This window comes from Portunus trituberculatus, chromosome 25 (assembly GCF_017591435.1).
Source record: "Portunus trituberculatus isolate SZX2019 chromosome 25, ASM1759143v1, whole genome shotgun sequence".
Classification (NCBI taxonomy): domain Eukaryota; kingdom Metazoa; phylum Arthropoda; class Malacostraca; order Decapoda; family Portunidae; genus Portunus; species Portunus trituberculatus.
This window is the reverse complement of record NC_059279.1, coordinates 9,511,912-9,535,034: the sequence shown is the minus strand read 5'-3', so window position 1 is coordinate 9,535,034 and position 23,123 is coordinate 9,511,912. Positions and strand designations below refer to the sequence as shown.

General features: G+C 38.9%; 1 protein-coding gene across 1 annotated transcript in view; it reads left to right on the top strand.

Moving 5' to 3' along the window:
* Positions 1–343: 343 nt before the first annotated feature.
* The window catches only part of LOC123508984 (FACT complex subunit spt16-like), a gene marked incomplete in the record, with an annotated part of 182,272 nt that continues 159,492 nt past the window's right edge, over positions 344–23,123 (top strand). Inside the window, 3 exon segments of the mRNA XM_045263088.1 lie at positions 344–551; positions 9,115–9,303; positions 14,509–14,589. Coding sequence (XP_045119023.1) covers positions 486–551; positions 9,115–9,303; positions 14,509–14,589 — 336 coding nt within the window.

Here is a 23,123-nt window from a genome sequence, read left to right as displayed (position 1 = left end):
TAATAGGATAACAAAGGGCGTATGTTTTAATGTTCACCGTTAGTTCTTGAAAGTGAGTATGGCAACTGAGATAAATATAAATATTTCTTTTTCCAAAATCCCAATTGAGCATGTTATTGTGAGAAATTGGTCAACATTTGAATGAATGTCCATAGTAAATAATCTACTTATAAATGAGTTGAATATTAAAAACAAACATAATTTTCTAATAATAATAATGTTACTGTGTTGAAGAATTTTTACTTGTTGTCATAGAACTTGTACATTAGTCTTTGTTAGTATGTTTACCTGATTTCTGTCTAAGTGTGTGTGATTATGTTCCTGTCATTTGTTGGTGGCGACTGGCGTGCGCAAGGCGAGGCTCAGGTGGTGGTGGCGGCGGCGCGGCGCGGCGGCACGGAGTAGGTTGTTTTTCTGGCGCCATTTCCCGGTGTGAGTTGTGTTAAGTGAACTACACTCGCCGCAAGCCACGGGTATTGGGTGCCATGTCTATCAACATAGACAAAGATGCGTTTTTCCGTCGGATGAACAAGATTTATGCGGCCTGGAAGGTGAGAAACGGCGACAGTTAATGGAGGACGCACTGCACACACTTGCTGCTCATACAGGCTTGAGATAATTAATCCTATAGCTCCCATCCTTAGAGTCTCATCATTTGTCTTGATTCTAGCGGCCTATTAGGTCCTGTTTTCTCGCCATCTCCTTTTATAGTATTTTCTCTTAGATAATAAAACTGTTACTAAGGTTATGGTAGAATTGGAGAAAATGTTTTTTTTTTCTGACCGATTTGCAAATTATTTAATATTAGCTGTAGTGACATTCATGGCTAGCGACGATGGAGTCTACCGTCAGTCAGGTTTGAAATGTAAGCAGCAGTGGGAGGAGAACATGGTCGAGGTGCTTCATGTTTACATTAACATTGTTCGGGCAAGGACGATGCAAAGGGGTTTTCCCACTCACATTGTACGAATAACTTTAGGTAAAGTTGCACTATAACTCCGGTGCCTTAATTTTCGTTTATTTATCTGTTTTTTCAAATCTACTAGTCCTTGCCAGTAATACACGGCGACTACCTACATGTTGTGGTAGTATACATACTGTACTTGACGTTTTTTAATTTTATTTTTGTACTTATTTATTTTTTGCATTGACTGATGCTTTTGAAAATCAACACAGCACCAGAAACAGTTATGTTAAATTTATATGAAGTTAGGTTAGATTGAGTTTGTTTCTTACTTTCCTTTTCTTTATATGGTGGAGAAATCCAAGATAGACCAAATTCTGTATTTCTTAAAAAGTTTAATTAGACAAATTACCGTACTTGGCACGAGAAAGACGTGTTGTAATTTGCTACCCTAGACCCTTTGTGTACATCATCATAATAAAAAGTTGCAGATAGGTGAGGTTAGATGGTATTTTACTATCATCAAACTCAACATGGCATTTCTTACTGTTCTTGTCATATAGAGCTTCTCGTTCTGAATAAGTTTGAGGCCCATGTTTACTGATTGTGAATTATTTATAATGTTTAAAGCAATATTTTAAAGATTTACCAGTTTTTTGGGAAAATGTGCTCATGCAGTGCCATGTCTTTGGTGGGATGTGATAAATCTATGCATGTGGTGGACTGGCAGTTGCTTAAGAATGCTAGTAGATGTGTTTGTGTGTGTGTGTGCATATTGTCACGTCTTTTTTTTTCTGCAATTGCAAAATTGGTTCTTTTGTTTGAGCATGAAGCCACTGGCTAATAAAAATGTTGCTGAAGAAATGAGCCAGTCAGAGCACTTTGTGGAGAGAGAAGCAACTTCTTCGGAAATATTTGAATTAGAGTAAAAGTATAGAATAGGACCTCCTACTTTTCCTCCATCCCACCCCCCACCTGCCCCAGCAAGCTTGGAGGACTGGGGATTTGAGCGGGAGCTAAAAGAGTCGAGATATGGCGATCCAAAAAATCTAAGGAAAAATTTGGAAAATGTAAAAATTCATGGATTATTTTCGCTGAAGTTATCCTAACGTAACATAGTAACCCTAAACTATCCTAACCTAACCAAACCGTCCGCCTAACCTAACCTTACCAGAAAAAATTGGAAAATGTAAAAATTAATGGATAATTTTTGCTGAAATTATCCTAATATAACCTGCTTGCTGTGGCCTTGCCCCCCTTAAACTATCCTAACTTAATCTAACCATCCACCTAACCTAACCTTACCATGAACACTAACCCGGTCTAACCAAAATGCAGACACTAACCAAAAATGCCAAAAAGCAAATCATTGTGGACTTAGATTCTGCAGGCACCGGAATATTCATTTAATTACTATGGCCTTACAAAAGCCGTCCCCACATTAAAAACATCACAGATATGTTGCATAGTAAGTACTCTCACTTTGTATGGTTGTTTCAATGATTAGAAAGGAGGTGCCATTCTTTACTTTTCCGGCATGACTTGTATTTTTGCAATCTGGGGTGACTCACAGTCTTAACTTTACCAACCTTACCAAATGTAATATATACAATATTAAAATGCACATAAATCCTTTAGATAAGCAGAAATCTTCATTCCTCCTGCTTTATTATTTTTTAATGTTTTGTCTTACAGAAGAAGGCATCTTCAGGGCCTACAACAAGTAATAACTAAGTATAAGTATATAAAAATAGTCTAACAAAGACATGGAAAAATTAAATTAAAAATTATAAAAAAAAAATCATAATTAAAATACATAGCTATAAAATGCACAATACAAAAACAAAGCTATAAAGTGAAAGGAAAAACTAACCTTATAGCTTTGTTTTTGTATTGTGCATTTTTTAGCTATGTATTTTAATTGAGATTTTTTTTTATAGTTTTTTTTATTTTGTTTTTAATTTTGTTTTTAATTTAATTTTTTCATAATGTCTTTGTTAGACCATTTTTATATACTTAGTTATTACTTGTTATAGGCTCTGAAGATGCCTTCTACTGTAAGGTGCAATGTTGGAAAATGATAAAGCTGGAGAAATGAAGATTTCTGTTATACGGTACATATGCGTTTCTGAAAACCTTACCACAAATCGAAATTACTGTATACTGAACCCATTATAACATGTAATAATAGGAAATGCGTTCCAGCATGTCAAAAGTCACCCCTACAGAAATAAAAAAACATGAACATAGTCATATAAAAAAGAATGCAAAGTAATGTGCAAAAGAGATAAACAGGAAATGTTTTTATTTACCTTTCACTCAGCATGTATTCTATCAGATGATGTCCCTCCAGAGGCTAAGGGACATTAGGGATTTCAGCTCTTACTCATCTTCTGCTGAGTGGGCAGACGAGGATAAGCCGTCGTCGTCTGCACTGTCGGAAGCAGATGTGGAAGGGCCAGTTGTAGCAGAGTCGGCAGGTGTGACAGGGACAGCATGTCTGACATGCTTGAAGAACGAGTAGATGGAGGACTGTTTGGTTTTCCTTGTTTTTTCATCATAGATTTCTTTTTAAATCTTGACGCTTTTCTCTACACCATGGGCAGCTTGGCTACTCCTGGCAGGATTTGGGTCACGTTCCTTCAGGGTTTCCAGAGTTTTTTCGATACCAAGACATTTTCTAAGAGTTTTGATGTCCGGGCCACACACAGGTTCTTGCTCGTCTCCCTCTTTTTCTGCTTCCTGTGATGCCTTGTCTAGCTCTATAAGTTCATCATTTGAGAGAGGTTCTGCATGGCTTTCCAAAAGATCTTGGAACATTATCATCATCAAGTTCATCGAAGCCAGCCCTATGGCACAGATTTACTATGTTATTTCTGATCGCACCAATGTCGTCTTCAGTGAAGTCTAGGAAGTCATGAGCGCATTCTGGCCATAATTTATTCCATGCCAAATTCATGTTAGACATTTTCACTTTGTCCCAAGATGACGATGTTTTCTAAGGCGTGCTTGATGTTATACGACTTCCATCATTCTCTGTCAGTGGACTTGCTAGGCCCGTCTGTGCCCTTTATCAGTTGCTGCATAGTTCACCGCTTGTAGTAGGCATTAAATGTGTGCCATAATTATTATGAATATGTGCTTATAATAGATCTTTTAATATTCGATTTATTCATCTAAATAGTAATGCATGTAAGTGATATGTAATGCAGTTAAAATAAAAAGGGGGGAGGGGAAGAGATAACAGGCTGGTCAAGGTAAAGTCAATACAGGGGATCCTCGTGATTAGACCGTTCGCAGTTCGAATTATCGCCAATTTGAACTCAGTTGATTAATACTCAATCCTTAAGGTTCGACTGACTGACTCGCCAATTCGACATTCATATCTTGCGCGCCACCCACTCGGTCAAATTCACCGCAAACTCGCCAGGTGGAAGAAGTGTAAACCAACGCTACCCTGTGCATCACAGGCGGCATCACACTTGCACTTTTCTGTCAACCTTTTCTGTCAACTTTTGTCAACGCTGGTCATCACACACAAGCTCGCTTCTGCCTTTGTCGTTTTTGTCAACTGTAAACAAACATGGTGGCCCCTTCACCCACAGCAAGCTGTTGCTATTTTTTTGTTGCTATTTTTTGGCCTTTAATGCTCCCTATGAGAAACTCTTCAGACAGCTTTGTCCACTCATAAACAACATAGCTGCTCATTTTGGCCACTTGTTCCTTGGAAGAGAAGCCTTGGAACGTCGCAGTGCCAGAGAAATGTAAACAAACAACTGAACTACTTTACACTGTTAGGGTAAAAAAAAAAAAAAAAAAAAAAAAATATATATATATATATATATATATATATATATATATATATATATATATATATATATATATATATATATATACAAACAAACATATTTTCTTCTACTTATCAAAATTCTATTGATTTGAGATTATAGCATCATTCCAATTAACAAGAAAATATATTTTATTATGAAAGGGATAATTAGAATCCATAGATCTTAATTCGACAAAATTTTTTGTTTTGTCTGACTCAAGACGACGGAAAGCCACCTCCAGCCCCAGCCCTAAGAAGCACAATTTCCTGCCTTTCAAAGATAAGCTTGAGCCTATAAGAAAATGTGAGGCAGGAATAGCTCACAGTGTTGTTGCAGCACAAATAAATGTCCCTAGATCAACAGTATTAACAATTTGGAAGAACAGCGACAAGTACCGCGAGACCGCTGCAAGTGTTTTTATTTCCAAAAATGTACTGTACACCACCCTAATGTGTTTTATAAAAAAAAATTTAGATATAAGCGAAGCCTTTAATAGCACTGATTTAGTCTAAATTAGTGTTTTTTAGAGGTTATAGTGATGTTTTGAGGGGGTTTAGGCTGGAGGTTGGTCCCTATCTCCCCTAAATCTTTAGTATCTTATGGGAAAAATTGCTTCACGATTCAAATAAACGCTGATTCGAATGATGAAAAACCGCCCTAACCCCGTCAAATTGTGAGGATCCCCTGTACTGTGAGTGGCGGGGAGGTGTAGCGAGGATGATGTCATCAACCCTGCTCCCCCGCACTGGGCCCTCTCAGATGACATGAGCGGATATCGTATCTGAATTTTTCTTACCGTATATTGAATCAAGGGTAGTAATTTCCAAATATCGTAACTGTGAATTTACCGGATTAAGAAGTATCGCATAACGAAGACTTACTGTATAATATATATATATATATATATATATATATATATATATATATATATATATATATATATATATACATACACTTGACCCTCCAAACAACGGACAAATTGTGCACGACCCTGTCCGTAGATTGCAAAAGTCTGTTCTTTGCAAAAGTACATAAAAAACTGTATAAAATGTACGTAAAATACGTAAAATTTTCAAATTTTCTTATTAGTTCAAGCTTAGCAGCCACTGGAAGAGCCTTTTGATTATGCTTGACTATTTTACTAGGATTAGGAGGCATTTTGGATAGGTTAAGCACTTGTGAGAAGGGTACAAATGCATAAAAAAGCTGTGGTAAGCACTGGACAATGTTCGCTGTTGGTTGAAAACACACGGACTGAAGATTAAACATGGCGGCCAATAGCTGATGACATGACCGACCCGCCACCTACCGGACAATAATTTGCCAGGAACGGGCAATCGCGCACATTTTAATATTCGTCTGTAGGTTAAACCGGACTCCAGAATTTGTCCGTAGTTTCCGAAATTCGTTGATGGGAGGTCGAGTGTGTGTGTGTGTGTGTATATATATATATATATATATATATATATATATATATATATATATATATATATATATATATATATATATATATATATATATATATATATATATATATATATATATATATATATATATATATATATATATATATATATATATATATACACACACACTCATACCTCGCCCAACACAACAGTTAGGTTCCTGATCTCGTCGTGCACGGGGAGATTCGTGTTGTGCGAATAATAGGCCCTATGGGAAAATAGGGGTTAGGTTCCCAGATCCTCCCAAAAAAAACACTTTTTTTTCCAAAAAGACTGAAAAAAAAACCCAATAAATAAAGTACCAAACACGTTTTATTTAACTACAGTACTAGTACAGTAATACTCTGCTTAACAAACAGGATAGGGGGTGTCAAAGCTGTTCGTAGAGTGGAAATTCGTTAAGCGGACGTAATTTTCCCATAGGAAATAATGTTAATAGGGGGATGTGTTCTGGGCTGGTCCCCAACATACCACATGGGTTAAGAAAATATATATATATATATATATATATATATATATATATATATATATATATATATATATATATATATATATATATATATATATATATTTCTATTAGCTTTTTACAAGCCTTGCCCCCCAAGAAAGGATTGTTTTGTAATGCATAAAGTGAAATCTTACATGGAATACCAAAAAATAAAGCAGAGATGATGAGATCGGCCACAGACGGCGGAGACTCCGGTGACTTGGCCGCTTTTTCTTCTTCTTGTGACCTTTTTAGCTTGGCGTGTTGTCTTTCACCGTGATATTAAATTTGTTTCCACTATTGCTTGCTATAATGGATATCATATCTTAGTATTCATATACGCTCATGCCATGAGGATAACCTGGACTCCGCGGCAGTGAGTGATAGTGAATTTCATTAGTAATTATGAGGTTATCCTCATGGCATGAGTGTATATGAATACTAAGATATGATATCCATTATAGCAGGCAATAGAGCAGTGGAAACAAATTTAATATCGTGGTGAAAGACAACACGCCCAGCTAAAAAGGTCACAAGAAGAAGAAACAGCCAAGTCGCCGAAGTCTCCGCCGTCTGTGACCGATCTCATCATCTCTGCTTTATTTTTTGGTATTTCATGTAAGGTTTCACTTTATGCATTACAAAATAATCCTTTCTTGGGGGCAAGGTTTGTAAAAAAACTAATAGAAATGTTGTTTTGTGAACATAAATGCATATATAAGACAGTAACACCACCTCCAGAGGTGGTGTTCCCAGCAACCTCAGAGCAACCTCGTCACCGTCCCTCCAAGCGTTCATGGAAGCCATTTCGCGGCAGGAGGTTGCTCTGAGGTTGTTAAAGAATCTTGGATCAGCTCCAGGAGCGCTAGAGACAGGCGGGGAGCCAGATAATCACAGCAAAGCTGCCGCGTTCAGTCCTTCACCCGGCAAATTCAAACCCAGATAATTTGCTAAAACGGATGTGGTTGTACATTATGCAGACTTTTTGGTCTAACTTTATATAGTACATTAAACCAGAAATTTGTTAGACAAACGTTCGTTAAGTGGAGTATTACTGTACATGTATTTTGATGCTTTGGACGGATTAAGGTCTTATTCCAAGGCATCACTGTGTGTGTGTATGTATATATATATATATATATATATATATATATATATATATATATATATATATATATATATATATATATATTTATTTATTTATTTATTTATTTATTTATTTATTTTATGTATTTATATTTATACAGTAGATGCATTCCAGAAGGGACCGTATAAAGTAAGGAATGAACACCCAACTCCCTAGACTTTTTTTTAGTATAAAAGAGTGGGCCTGAGCTTTGTACAGTACTTCCAGCCCCTTTCCATTAAGCAGCCACGCAATCCTTGTGAGTGTGACAATCAGTACATCCACTTCGTCCCTTGGTTGAACAGCCTCACCCTCCAGGGTGAGGCTCAGGGGCGTCCTCGCACCACCACCACCACCACCACCACCACCACCACCACCACTAGACTTTGAAGGATGTGTTCAAAATAAAATAATCTTTCACTATACGTATAGATTTTGCATGAAACACATTTCTATTATGCTTATTAATGGTTTTGTTTATAAACTTACAAAGACATAAAAATGACTATGAAAAAGGGAAATGTTTAAACACAAAATGATTTTATTAGCACCTTCTTCCTCTATTTTGCTACTTCCTCCTCTGATGTGTCACCATTGTCGTCGTCTGTCTCCGATTCTGTTACTTGACTTGGTGTGTGCTGTCTGAAGAAGCTTGTTATCGATTGCTTTTTTTTTCTTTTGTTGTTTTTCTTTGAGAAGAACCTCATAGCACGTTATTTTTTCCATGACACCTCTGATGACGGTGGAGCTCTTTCAATATTTGGGTCAATTTTTTCTAGAATTTTCATTGACTGCGCCAACAAGTCCATACACTCAGACAAGTTGGCTGCTGTGAGGGCTCGGTGAGGTTGTCCCAATGTGTCTGGCATATCACCGCCAGCTGGAGATGTGAAAGGGTGCTTGGGAGCCATGGTAAACACTGGGCATGAGAGAGGGAGATGTTGCCACAACCACCTGTAAGTGAACAATGAGGCTGCTTGGTGCACAGCCAGGGTGAGAGGGATGCAGGTGGAGGGAAACAGCTAGCTAGTGACACCTGCATTTCTGAACTAAAGCGCTGTGCGAATTTTAACTTTCTTGAAACTGTATAATTATGAGGAATTCGTACAATGTGATGAATAACCCCTATTTTTGGACACCGTATAATTCTGAATTCGTATAAAGTAAATTTGTATAAATCAAGAACTACCTGTATATATATATATATATATATATATATATATATATATATATATATATATATATATATATATCAGTATAGATTCTAGCATATAGGATGAACCATGTCTTTATTTCAACAGAAAGCAGAAAGCAACAAAGAGGATGGACTGGGAAAGGCAGATGCACTGGTGTCAGTGGTGGGTGCTGATCAGGAGGTGATCTACTCCAAGTCAACAGCAACACAAACTTGGCTCTTTGGCTATGAGCTCACAGACACTATCATGGTTTGCTGTGAAAAGGCTGTGTACTTTCTGGCCAGTAAGAAAAAGGTATGTTGAGCACACACATTTTGATACATTGCTCTTCTTTGATGTTGGGATTGCTTTTGTCTTTCTTGATTTACTGCTGTATTCTTTTTTTTTTTTTTTTTTTACATTACAAGGGCACTGGCCAAGGGAAAACAAAGTGTTGGAAAAAAAAAATCCCGCTGGTTGCCAGGCCCTGTTAAGAGGAAAGTAGAGAAAAAACAAAAAAATCTAAAAGGAGGGTCCAGTTAACATAAGAGGTGTCTTGACACTCCTCTTTTGAAAGAGTTTAAGTCATAGGCAGGTGGAAATACAGACACAGGTAGAGAGTTCCAGAGTTTACCAGTGTAGGGAATGAAGGAGTGAAGATACTGGTTAACTCTTGCATTAGGAAGATGGACAGAATAGGGATGAGAAGAAGTAGAGAGTCTTGTGCAGCGAGGCCGCAGGAGGGGAAGGCATGCAGTTAGCAAGTTCAGAAGAGCAGACAGCATGAAAACAGCGGTAGAAGACAGATAAAGATGCAACATTGCGGCGGTGACTTAAAGAATCAAGACAGTCAGTTAGAGGAGAAGAGTTGATAAGACGAAAAGCTTTAGATTCCACCTTGTTTAGTAAAGCTGTGTGTGGATCCCCCAGACATGAGAGCCATACTCCATACACGGGCGGATAAGGCCCTTGTACAGAGCAAGCAGCTGGGAGGAGAGAAAAATGGACGAAGACGCCATAGGACACCTAACTTCTTGGAAGCTGATTTAGCAAGAGTAGAGATGTGAAATTTCCAGTTTAGATTTTTAGTGAAGGATAGACCGAGTGTGTTTAATGTAGAGGAGAGGGAAGTTGAGTGTTATTGAAGAAGAGAGGATAGTTGTCTGGAAGGTTATGTCGAGTAGATAGTTGTAGAAATTGAGTTTTGAGGCATTGAACAAAACCAGGTTTTCTCTGCCCCAATCAGAAACAAGTGAAAGATCAGAAGTTAGGCGTCCTATAGCATCTCGCCTTGAGTCATTTAATTGTTGTTGGGTTGGGCGTCTGTTGAACGCTGTTGAATAATGCAGGGTGGTATCATCAGCATAGGAGTGGATAGGGCATTGAGTCAGATTTAGGAGATCATTGATGAATAATAGAAAGAGAGTGGGTGATAGGACAGAACCCTGTGGAACACCACTGTTGATAGTTTTAGGGAAGAACAGTGACCGTCTACTACAGCAGCAATAGAACGATCGGAAAGGAAACTGGAGATGAAGGTACAGAGAGAAGGATAGAATCCGTAGGAGGGTAGTTTAGAAATTAAAGATTTGTGCCAGACTCTATCGAAGGCTTTCGATATGTCAAGGCCGACAGCAAAGGTTTCACCGAAGTCCCTAAAGAGGATGACCAAGATTCAGTTAGGAAAGTAAGAAGATCACCAGTAGATCTGCCTTTACGGAAACCATACTGGCAATCAGAGAGAAGGTTGTGAGCTGATAGATGCCTCATTATCTTCCTATTAAGGATAGACTCAAAGGCTTTAGAAAGGCAGGAAATCAAAGCTATAGGGCGGTAGTTAGAAGGATTGGAGTGGTCACCTTTTTAGGGACAGGTTGAATGTGAGCAAACTTCCAGCAAGAAGGATAAATAGAAGTAGAGACACAGATGAAAGAGTTTGACCAGGCAGTGAGCGAGTTCGGAAGCACAGTTTTGAGAACAACAGGAGGGACTCCATCCGGACCGTAAGCCTTCCGAGAATCAAGGCCAGAGAGGGCCAGGAAAACGTCTTTATAAAGAATTTTAATTTTAGGGATGAAGTAGTCAGAGGGTGGAGGAGTAGGAGGAATATGCCCAGAATCATCCAAAGTTGAGTTGGTAGCAAAGGTTTGAGCGAAGAGTTCAGCTTTAGAAAAAGAAGAGACAGCTGTAGAGCCATCTGGATGAAGTAAAGGAGGGAAAGACGAAGAAGTAAAGTTGTTAGAGATATTATTGGCTAGATGCCAGAAATCTCGAGAGGAGTTAGAATTGGAAAGACTTTGACATTTTCTATTGATGAAAGAGTTTTAGTAAGTTGGAGAATAGATTTGGCATGATTACGGGCAGAAATATATAGGGCATGAGTTTCAGCAGTTGGATGGCTACGGAACCGTTTGTGAGCCGCCTCTCTATCATTGACAGCACGAGAACAAGCAGAGTTAAACCAAGGCTTTTTAGCTTTAGGGTTAGAGAAAGTATGAGGAATGTATAGCTCCATGCCAGAGATAATCACCTCTGTTATGCGCTCGGCACAAAGAGAAGGATCTCTGACATGAAAACAATAATCATCCCAAGGAAATCAGAATAGTACTGCCTTAGTTCCTCCCACTTAGCAGAGTTAAAATGCCAGAAGCACCTCCGCTTAGGCGGGTCCTGAGGCTGCACTGGAGTGATAGAACTGGTAACGGAAATTAGATTGTGGTCGGAGGAGCCCAACGGAGAGGAAAGTTTAACAGAGTAAGCAGAAGGGTTGGAGGTTAGGAAAAGATCAAGAATGTTGGGCGTGTCTCCAAGGCGGTCAGGAATACGGGTAGGGAACTTCACTAGCTGCTCTAGGTCATGAAGGATAGCAAAGTTGAAGGTTTGTTCACCAGGTTGGTCAGTGAAAGAAGATGAAAGCCAAAGCTGGTGGTGAACATTGAAATCCCTAAAATGGAGATCTCAGCAAAGGAAAGTGAGATAAGATGTGCTCCACCTTGGAAGTCAAATAGTCAAAGAATTTTACATAGTCAGAGGAATTAGGTGAGAGGTATACAGCACAGATGAATTTAGTTAGAGAGTGACATTGAAGTCTTAGCCAGATGGTAGAAAATTCTGAAGATTCAAGATTGTGGGCACGAGAGCAAGTGGTGTCGTTACGCACGTATGCGCAACATCCAGCTTTGGATTGAAAATGAGGATAGAGCAAGTAGGAGGGAACAGAAAAGGGGCTGCTGTCAGTAGTCACAGACAACTGTGTTTCGGTTAGGAAGAGAAGATGAGGTTTAGTAGAGGAGAGGTGGTGTTCCACAGATTGAAAATTAGAACGAAGGCCACGAATGTTGCAGAAATTGATAGTGAAAGTATTAGATGAAGTGTCAAGACACCCAAGGTCGACAGCAGAGGGCAGTCCGACCTGGGGACATTTATGGTCCCCTCCCCAGAGGGGGACTCCGAGGCAGGGCGTGGTGAAGCCATTATTAAATTTTGATTTGAAGAGAGTGTAAAAGTGTAAGGTGTTGTAGTGTAGTGTAGGAAGTAGTAGAAGTTGTCTTTAGAGGGCAGGCTGCAGCTGCTCAATTGTATAAATGAGACCACAAAGGGAACCGGGAAGAGAGGACACGGGGAATCACTCAGTCTGCAGCACTGCCTACATCCCCGTAAGTACCTCTCCTGGAGTATTCCACCGGGCGGCAGGTGACTACTGCCTACTCCACTAAAGAATCATTATGCACATCTCATTAGGAAAGGCAGATAAAGTTTTCTCTCCTTGGTCAGTACTGTCAGCTAGTCAAGAATAGTGAGTGCACCTTATGTTGGTGGCATGGGAGATCTGATTGTAGTGGGTTAGAGGTAAATACCTGTCTGAGCTAACTTGGTATTCTCTTTCTCCTTCATTTCCCTCTTCGTGCATGTTGTTGTGTGCCTCCCCTTCTCTCTCTCTCTCTCTCTCTCTCTCTCTCTCTCTCTCTCTCTCTCTCTCTCTCTCTCTCTCTCTCTCTCTCTCTCTCTCTCTAGGATGGGCATTGGCCATGGACAACAAATTTATAAGAAATAAAAAGCACCACTGAGGTGAGTGTAATTGTAATTTTGTATGAAAGAAGAAAGTTGTCGTTAGAAGGCAGGCTGTGACTTCACCCTTATGTTGTGAGACAAAGGGAAACTTCCATTGAAGAAACAGCTGGGTTATTGATAAGTTCACAGCACCCACTGGAGGAAACAGCTGGGTTATTGATAAGTTCACAGCACCCACTGGAGGAAACAGCTGGGTTATTGATAAGTTCACAGCATCCACCAGAGGAAACAGCTGGGCTATTGATGAGTTCACAGCACCCACTGCTGGAAACAGCTGGGCTAATGATGATTTCACAGCACCCACTGCTGGAAACAGCTAGGTTAATGATAAGTTCACAGCACCCACTGCTAGAAACAACTGAGGTAATGATGAGTTCACAGCATCCACTGCTGGAAGCAGGTGGGGTAATCATGAGTTCACAGCACCCACTGCTGGAAACAGCTGGGGTAATGATGAGTTCACAGTGTTCACTGGAGGAAATAACTGGGTTATTGATAAGTTCACAGCACCCACTGATCCAGTATTTGAGTTATTATTTTGGCAGATATCTGCCATCTCTAAGTGTAGAGCAAGGAAGGCACAGTACAAAGATTTGAGAGGTACTTACAAATAATATGTGCAAAAAAGAGCTGAATGGATAATAAATGCATGGCCTGAACTTTATTATACTACTAGGAGGCTTGCTAAACACTTTACAATCTTATGAGGATTATTGGACTACTTTTTCTGGATTAATGTGTGACTAGCATTCCATGGGTCTTTTTTGTTTCATTGTTCTTGTTGCCCTTGGTCAATTTTCTCCTCTTACATAAAAAAATGCCATGATGTGTTTCTCTCTCTCTCTCTCTCTCTCTCTCTCTCTCTCTCTCTCTCTCTCTCTCTCTCTCTCTCTCTCTCTCTCTCTCTCTCTCTCTCTCTCTCTCTCTCTCTGCCACTGGAAATGCCACCTCATTTATCGACCTATATTAAAAAAATCAAATAGTGGTCAGTTTGCCATATTATTCCCTTCAGTACTGTGACATGTTTTCACATTCATTCTGGTTATTATTTAGCATTTTTTTTACAGCTTCAGAAACTTATACAGGGATTAAAATAGTGAAGACTGTGGCCATTAATCTTCTGACCTCCATAGACCTTCCTAATGTCAATACAATTGTTTAATACATTCCAGTAATGAAGGAATTAAGTTCAAGAAGTACAAAATTTTGCATGCTGTGGTTCACTATAATGAGGGTTTCCTGTATTTCACTTATTTTTGTATGATGTTAAGTATTTTCTCTTTGGCTATCGCTCCTCATTTTATCAAGTGCTAGATTCTATTCAGTTTATGAGTTTATGAGAAGTTTGTCATAATGTTTTAAGGAGTGTGATGTAGCCAAATCCAATATGTAACTAAGTGTGATATAGCAAGGCTTTACACCATTATAATTACATTAATTCATTTTCAGATTCAAATTCTGGAGGGACTGGAGAAAAACAAAGATGAAAATAGCAATGTTCCACCTGTGAAACTTCTTATAAGAGATAAGGTGGGTGTGTTGCAGTGTGACTTCCCACATTTAATGACTAGTTTGCATTAGAATTTCAGTGTGAGGCAATGTTAGTTTAATTATATGATCTCATGTAGATAATTTTATCATTACTTACACTGAATTAGTTATAGTGCTTGAATATACAAATCATAAAATAAACTAAAGTTGCAAAAAAAAAAAAAAATCTAAATGGTAAGAGCTATGAATTATATACTTAAGAAAATGGAATAAAGTATTAATATACCAAACAAATAATTGCAAAAAAATGCAATATTTGAAACAGTAAAAGAGTTAAGAATATTACACTTGAGAAAATATGATAAAATAGTGAGGTGTTACAATTCCCTATGGTAAATATACTGGATCAGTGGGTGGAAGAATCAACATAGTACAAAGGGGAAGAAGAACCATTGTTGCTTGACCTAGTATTCACAGAGAAGCCAGAGTCCCCTCCCAGCATACAATACAATGAGAAGTGATCATGTAACATTAGTGTTGGAAATGGAGGAAGAGGATGGAATAAGATACAGAGAAGACTACAAAAAAGAGAGATTAAATTATGCAAGAGCAGATTTTGAAAAATTAAGAAAATTTTTTTGGTGATTTTGAATGGTGGAACTTTATGAATGGAAGGACAATACAGAAGAATTATGAAATAATCCTACAGAAATATAATGAAGGAGAGAAGAAATGGATACCTATCTATAAAGAAAAGTATACATGCTAGGTACAATGCCAGATGTATATTTGCTAATAGGGAAAAAGATGAAGCTTGGAAGAAACTCAAAAAGCAGAGAAATGAAAACAATACACAACAGTAAAAGAATGCAAGAAATGAATTTATTAGAGTAAGGAAAGAGGAAGAAAGAAACTGAGCAAGATGTGGTGCAGAAAAGCAAAGATGAACCCAAGCTTTTCTACAAATTTCTAAATGGTAAGATGAATAATAAGGAAAAAGTAGAAGTAATTACAGGAGGGAAGACATACCAAACAGCTAAGGAAATGAGTGAAATAATGAATGGGAGTTTCAAAACTGTTCACTGAAGAAGAGGAATTTACAGAACCATGTAGTACATTGTTTTTTTTTTTTTTTTTTATGCAAGAGGGAGAACTGCCAAGGGCAACAAAATATTAGATAAAAAGGCATACCAGAACTGGAGTTTCCCTAAAAAATCTGAAAGAACCTGCCAAAAGCCTAGGACAAATATCTTGATACCTCTCTCTCTTAAAAGAAGTCAAGTCATAGAAAGATGAAAATACAGAAGCAGGTAGGGAGTTTCAGAATTTACCAGTGAAAGGTATGAATGATTGAGAATACTGGTTAACTCTGTATGAGAGGGTTGGACAGAATAGAGATGAGAGAAAAAAGAAACCCTTGTGTAGCGAAGCTGCAGGAAGAGGGTTGGCTTGCAGTTAGCAAGATCAATAGAGCAGTTAGCATGAAAATAGTGATCAAAGATAGAAAGGGATGCAACATTTCAGCAGTGAGAAAGAGGCTGTAGACAGTCAGTCAGAGGAGGGGAGTTGATGAGACAAAAAGTTTTTGATTCCACCCTATCTAATAATAAAGCTGTATGAGTGGAACCCCCAAACATGTGAAGAGTACTCCATACAAGGATGGATAAGGCCCTTGTACAGGGTTAGCAGTTGGAGGGGCGAGAAAATATGGCTTAGGTGCCACAGAATGCCTAACTTCATAGAAACTGTTTTAGCAAGAGATGAAATGTGAAGTTTCCAGTTAAGATTATGAGTAAAGGACAGACCTAGGATATCCAGTGTGGAAGAGGGGGACTGTTAAGTGTCATTGAAGAAGAGGTTGTGTCAAGATGATAGATGGAGGAATTGAGTTTTTGTGGCATTGAAAAGTGCTAAGTTTTCTCTGCCCCAATCAGAAATCTTAGAGAGATCAGAAGTCAGGCATTCCTGTGTGATCTGTTGACTTCCTGAAGGGTTGGTTATCTCTGAAAGGACGTGGAAAGATGTAGGGTGGTATCATGAGTGTAGGAGTGGCTAGGGCAAGAAGTTTGGTTAAGGTCATTAATGAATAGTAGAAAGAGAGTAGGAGATGGGACAGAGCCCTGAGGAACACCACTGTTTATAGATTTAGGAGAAGAACAATAACTGTCTATCATGGCTGCAATAGAATGGTTGTAAAGGAAACTTGAGATAAGGTTGCAAAGAGAAGGATAGAACCTGTAGGAGGACAGTTTTGAGATTAAAGCTTTGTGCCAGATTCTATCAAAAGCTTTTGATATGTCGAAGGCGACAGCAAAAGTCACCGAAATCTCTAAAAGATGACCAATACTCAGTAAGGAACGCCAGATGATCACCAGTACAGCGACCTTGACAGAAACCTTACTGGCGATGAGATAGAAGATTGTTAAGTGGCAGATGTTTAAGAATCTTCCTACTGAGGATAGATTCAAAAACTTCAGACAAGCAAGAGATTAAAACTATAGGACAGTAGTTTGAGGGATTAGAACAGGCATCCTTTTTAGGAACAGGCTGAATGTAAGCAAATTTCCAGCAAGAAGGAAAGGTAGAAGTCAATAGTTATTGAGGATTGCAGGAAATCATAGTGCACAAATAAGATATTGGAAGATTACTAGATGATTTGGATGTCAGAAAAGCAATAGGGCTGGATGGTGCATCAGGCTAGGCACTAAAGGAATGTAAAGAGCAATTGTTAGATCCAATTTAGGAAATGGTTACAAGTTCATTAAAAGAAAGGAGTGTACCACTGGAATGGAAGAGAGCCAACATAATACCAATATTCAAAGGAGGAAAGTAAACTGAGCCATTGAATTACAGATTGATGTCACTTACAAGTTTGTGAGGAAGATATGTGAAATTGTTATCAAAGAAAAATGAGTGAAATATCTGGAAGAACAGGTTATATTGAACAGACAATTTGGGTTCAGGATAGGAAGGTAATGTGTGTTGAACTTATGAAGTTTCTACTCATAGAAGGACTGGAGAACAAATATGGGTAGGTGTACACAGTATACCTAGACAAAAAATTTTTTGAGAAGTTCCTCACAGCAGACTACTTTGGAAGTTAGAGAGCATAGGAGGCCTGAGAGGAACTTTGTTAGATTGGATAAGGGATTACTTGAAGGACAGTGATGAGAACTGTGGTCAAAAATACATATAGGTAACTTGATTTACGCGTGTTTGATTTACGCATTTTTGTTATAATGCGACCGAAAAAATGTTATAATTAATTTAATTGGTAAGTGTGCTATTTTGTGAACAATGGGGGGTGGGTTAATTTTGTTAAGATACTTTATAGGTTTCCTGAACCAACTGTGTTCAGTTTCGTGTTCGTAATCATCTATTGCTGTAATGTATGTTGTATCCTTAAGGATGTTCTCAATTTTTTGTTTAATGGTGTTTCCTCTTTTATGGATTGTGATGTTTAGAGGATCAAGGTTAGTAATGTGTGCAGTTCTTGTGTTGTTTTTGTATATGGATATTTCTCTAGGTGTGCAAACCTTAATGCTCTGTATTGTAATCGTTGTAGTGAAAGCATTTGTTGTTTTGAGAGTGCATTAAGTGTGTAGGTTGGGTATGTTAGGATAGGAAGGACACATGCTTTAACTAAGTGTATTTTTATGTTGGTGTTTAGCATTTCAAAGCGTTTTATTACTTTGAGTGCAAGGAAAGCTTTTTTGGTGACATGCGTAACATGTTTGCTGTATCAGCGTAGGCAGTTTTAATCCTAGTACACTTGCTTCATTTGAGTAGGGTATTAAGTTTCCTTCAATATTAACCGGGGTTGTCTTTAATAAAGCTATGGGAAGGATAGTGAATTTTGATGTGTTGGTCTTTATTTTCCATTTGTTCACAAAATTATTTACGTTTTTAATTTCCTTCTCTATCTTTTTTGCTAGCATATTTCTTGATTTGCCTGCTTGAGTTATGATTTGTGTAATGTCGTCTGCATATTGTATGTTTATCCCATCTGTAAGTGGTGGGGGTATGTCGTATGTATATATTGTGTAAGTGTGGGTGATAGGCTGCTTCCATGTGGTACACCACTGTGGAGATGAAAGCTTTGGCCTTCGAAACTATTTAGTGAAATAGAGGCTGATCTATTGTCGAGAATGCTACAAAGTAGTTTTGCTATTATTCTCGGAAGTTGTATCTGTTGTAATTTGTATTTGAGACCATTTGTCCATACCTTGTCAAATGCCTTGGAGACATCTCTTAAAACTATACAGCACTGCTTTTTGTCTGAGAGGGCTTTTGAAATGGTTTCTGTGATAGTCGCTAGGGCTGTGTCTGTTGATCTGTGTTTGCGGAAACCATGTTGTGAGTCAGGAAGTACAGTAATACTCCACTTAACGAACAGGATAGGGGGTGTCAAAGCTGTTTGTAAAGCGAAAATTTGTTAAGCGGACGTAATTTTCCCATAGGAAATAATGGAAATAGGGAGGGATGCGTTCTGGGCTGGTCCCAACATACCACATGGGTTAAAAAAAAAAAAAAATTATATATACGTTTGGCAACATATTGGGCCACCGGTTTACCACTACTTTTATGATGTCATATGAGTCATTGGAAGTTAGAGGGGCTACATAGAAATTCTTTCACATTCTTGCATTTATGTTCACAAAACAACATTTCTATTAGCTTTTTACAAACCTTGCCCCCAAGAAAGGATTGTTTTGTAATGCACAAAGTGAAATCTTACATGGAATACCAAAAAATAAAGCAGAGATGAGATGAGCCACAGACGAAGCGGGAGACTTGCAGCAACTTGGCCGCTTCTTCTTGTGACCCTTTTAGCCTGTGTGTTGTCTTTCTTCATGATATTTGTTTTCACTCCTCTATTGCCTGCTATAATGGATGTCATATCTTAGTATTCATATACACTCATGCAATGAGGATAACCTCGACTCTGTGGCACTGAGTGACAGTGAATTATTAATGAAATACCGCGGTATTTCATAAGTAATTCACTATCACTCAGTGCCATAGAGTCGAGGTTATCCTCATGGCATGGGCGTATATGAATACTATGATATGATATCCATTATAGCAGGCAATAGAGGGATGAAAACATAAATTTAATATCGTGGTGAAAGACAACATGCAGGCTAAAAGGGTCACAAGAAGAAGAAGCGGCCAAGTCGCTGTGAGTCTCCGCCTGCCTGTACGATCTCATCTCTGCTTTATTTTTTGGTATTCCATGTAAGATTTCACTTTATGCATTACAAAATCCTTTCTTGGGTGCAAGATTTGTAAAAAGCTAGTAGAAATGTTTTGTGAACATAAAGGTATATATAAGACAGTAACACCACCTCCAGAGGTGGTGTTCCCAGCAACCTCAGAGCAACCTGATAGCAACCTTGTCACTATCCCACCAAGCGTTCATGGAAGCCATTTCGCGGCAGGAGGTTGCTCTGACGTTAAAGAATCTTGCATCCAGCTCCTGGAGCGCTAGAGACAGAGGCAGGGAGCCAGCCAATCACAGCGAAGCTGCCGTGTGTGGTCCCTCACCTGGCAAATTCAAACCCAGAAAATTCGCTAAAACGGATGTGGTTGTACGTTATGCAGACTGTTTGGTCTAACTTTATATAGTATGTTAAACCGGAAATTCGTTTGATGAATGTTTGTTCAGCGGAGTATTACTGTACTCAGACAAAGATATGATGGAAAAAATTTATTACGAGCATGATACGCCCAAAGTTAGAATATGCAGCAGTGGTGTGGTCACCTAGCTTTAACCACTTTGCGCCGGGTGTTAAAAAAGCCCGCCTGTATGATATACGGGTGGTAGTGCCGCCGAGCGGGAAACTCATGCAAGCTTGTCATACTTGTCGTCTTTGTGTATTATGCTGCTATTTTTTAGTCACTATATCGCCTTCGAAGAGGAAAGTGGACGCTTCTCTCTTCGGAGAAAAAGAGAGAGAGAGTGACATTTGCTAATATTTTAGACACAAGCGGGACGCATGTAGCTTATCTTTCGAGAGGAAGAGGGGGAGGGAGGGAAGGGAGAGGGAAACGAAGGGAGAGAGAGAGAGAGAGAGATTAGAAAATTTGTTGTTTTTGTATTTGTGTGTGTGTGTGTGTGTTTTCACGAATGTTACAAGGCGGGACGCATGTAACTTATCTTTCGAGAGGGAGAGGGGGATGGAGGGAAGGGAGGAAAGGGAGATGGGGAGGGAGGGTATGGAGAGAGAGAGAGAGAGAGAGAGAGAGAGAGAGAGAGAGAGAGATGGGAACAGTCTATGCCATTGGGTAATTTTAGACACAAGGCATGTTGCTTATCTTTAGTGATTGGTGGAGACAAGGATGGTGAGAGGAGCACTAGGATTTCAAAGACAGCATACGGCGTGTGTAGTTGGTATCCAACACACTATACGGGACAACTGAACTGAAGAAAGCTCAGAAAAGAAATATGACGCCTATGTAGGCGTCACCGTATTTGCTATTGGGGCTTCATGACGCCTACATAGGCGTCACCGTATTGAAGGGGTTAAAAAGATACAAGAAGATTAGAACGGATCCATAAGATAGCTACAAAGATGGTGTTGTAACTATAGGACCTAATAAATGAAGAAAGGCTGAGGGAAATGGGACTGCCAACCTTACAAGTTAGAAGAGAACAAGGAGACCTAACAGCAATATATAAAATAGCAAATGGCATTGAAAAGATAGACAAGGAAGACCTGGTGCTGGTGACGGAAGAAGCTGGAAGGACAAGAGGACATGTAAAGAAGATTGAGATGAGGCAGTAAGTGAAGGATATTGGAAAATACAGTTTTCCATATAGAACGGTGGAAAAGTGGAATGCATTTAGTGATGAAGTTTTTACAGCACTTAATGTGCATAACTTTAAAGAAAATTTGGATAAATGGAGACATGGAGACAGGACACTATTAGTCCCGTTCAAGCCGTGTACAATACAATTATGAAAATACAATTAGGTAACACACACACACACACACACACACACACACACACACACACACACACACACGCCAGAGGACCAGGGTTCGATTCCTCGGCCGGGTGGAGATATTTGGGTGTGTCTCCTTTCACGTGTAGCCCCTGTTCACTTAGCAGTGAGTAGGTAGGGGATGTAAATCGAGGAGTTGTGACCTTGTTGTCCCGGTGTGTGGTGTGTGCCTGGTCTCAGGCCTATCCGATGATCGGAAATAATGAGCTCTGAGCTCGTTCCGTAGGGTAACGTCTGGCTGTCTCGTCAGAGACTGCAGCAGATCAAACAGTGAAACACACACACACACACACACACACACACACACACACACACACACACACACACACACACACACACACACACACACACACACACACACACACACAGGAACTGGATGAAGAGAAGGCAATGGGACCAGATGAAGTCTCAGGCAGAATACTGAAAGAATGTAGGGAAGAACTAGCAAGTCCTATATACAACATCATAAAATGCTCAGTAAAAAATGGAACAACCAGTAGAATGGAAAAGAGCTGAGGTGGTTCCCATATATAAGAGCGGAAGGAAGGAAGAACCTTTAAATTACAGACCGGTATCACTAACTTGTGTAATATGCAAGATGTATGAAAGAATAATAAAGAAACAATGGATCGAGTTCCTTGAAGACAGCAAATTAATATCAAATAGCCAATTTGGTTTTAGAAAAAGACAGTCGTGTGTAACTAATTCATTGGGTTTCTATTCTAGAATAGTTGATAGAGTATAAGAGAGAGAGGGATGGGTTGACTGTATTTATTTGGATTTAAATCAGGCATTGGACTAAGTGCCACATGCAAGATTACTATGGAAGTTAGAGGAGAAGGGTGGCACATTGAGATGGATAGAAAATTATTTGAGGGGGAGAGAAATAAAGACGATAGTTAAAGATATGAAGTCCAAGTGGAGAAAAGTAGAAAGCGAAGTGCCACAGGGTTCAGTATTGTCACCAATACTTTTCCTCATTTATATTAACGACATGCCAGAAGGAGTGAACAGCTACATAAATCTGTTTGCAGATGATACAAAACTGTGCAGAGTTATAAAGCAGAAAGAGGATTGTGAATTACTGCAAGAAGACTTAAATAAGATCTGGGAATGGAGTAAAAAGTGGGAAATGGAATTCAGTGTGAACAAAAGCCATGTCATGGAAATGGGAAAGAGTGAAAGACGACCCGTGGGAATCTATAAGATGGGAGATGGAATAGAACTGGAGAAAGTAAAAAAAGAAAAGGACTTAGGAGTGACGATAGAAGAAAACAATCAACCGGTAAGCCATATTGATAGAATTTTTAGAGAAACATATAATTTCCTAAGGAATATTGGAGTAGCATTTCACTATATGGACAAAGAAATGATGAAGAAATTGATAAGTACTATAATAAGACTCAGATTGGAATATGCAGGAGTAGTGTGGACCCCTCTTAAAAAGAAACACATAAGGAAGTTAGAGAGACTACAAAAAATGGCTACAAGAATGGTTCCAGAATTTGGAGGAATGACATATGAGGAGAGACTAAAGGCTATGGATCTACCAACCCTGGAACAA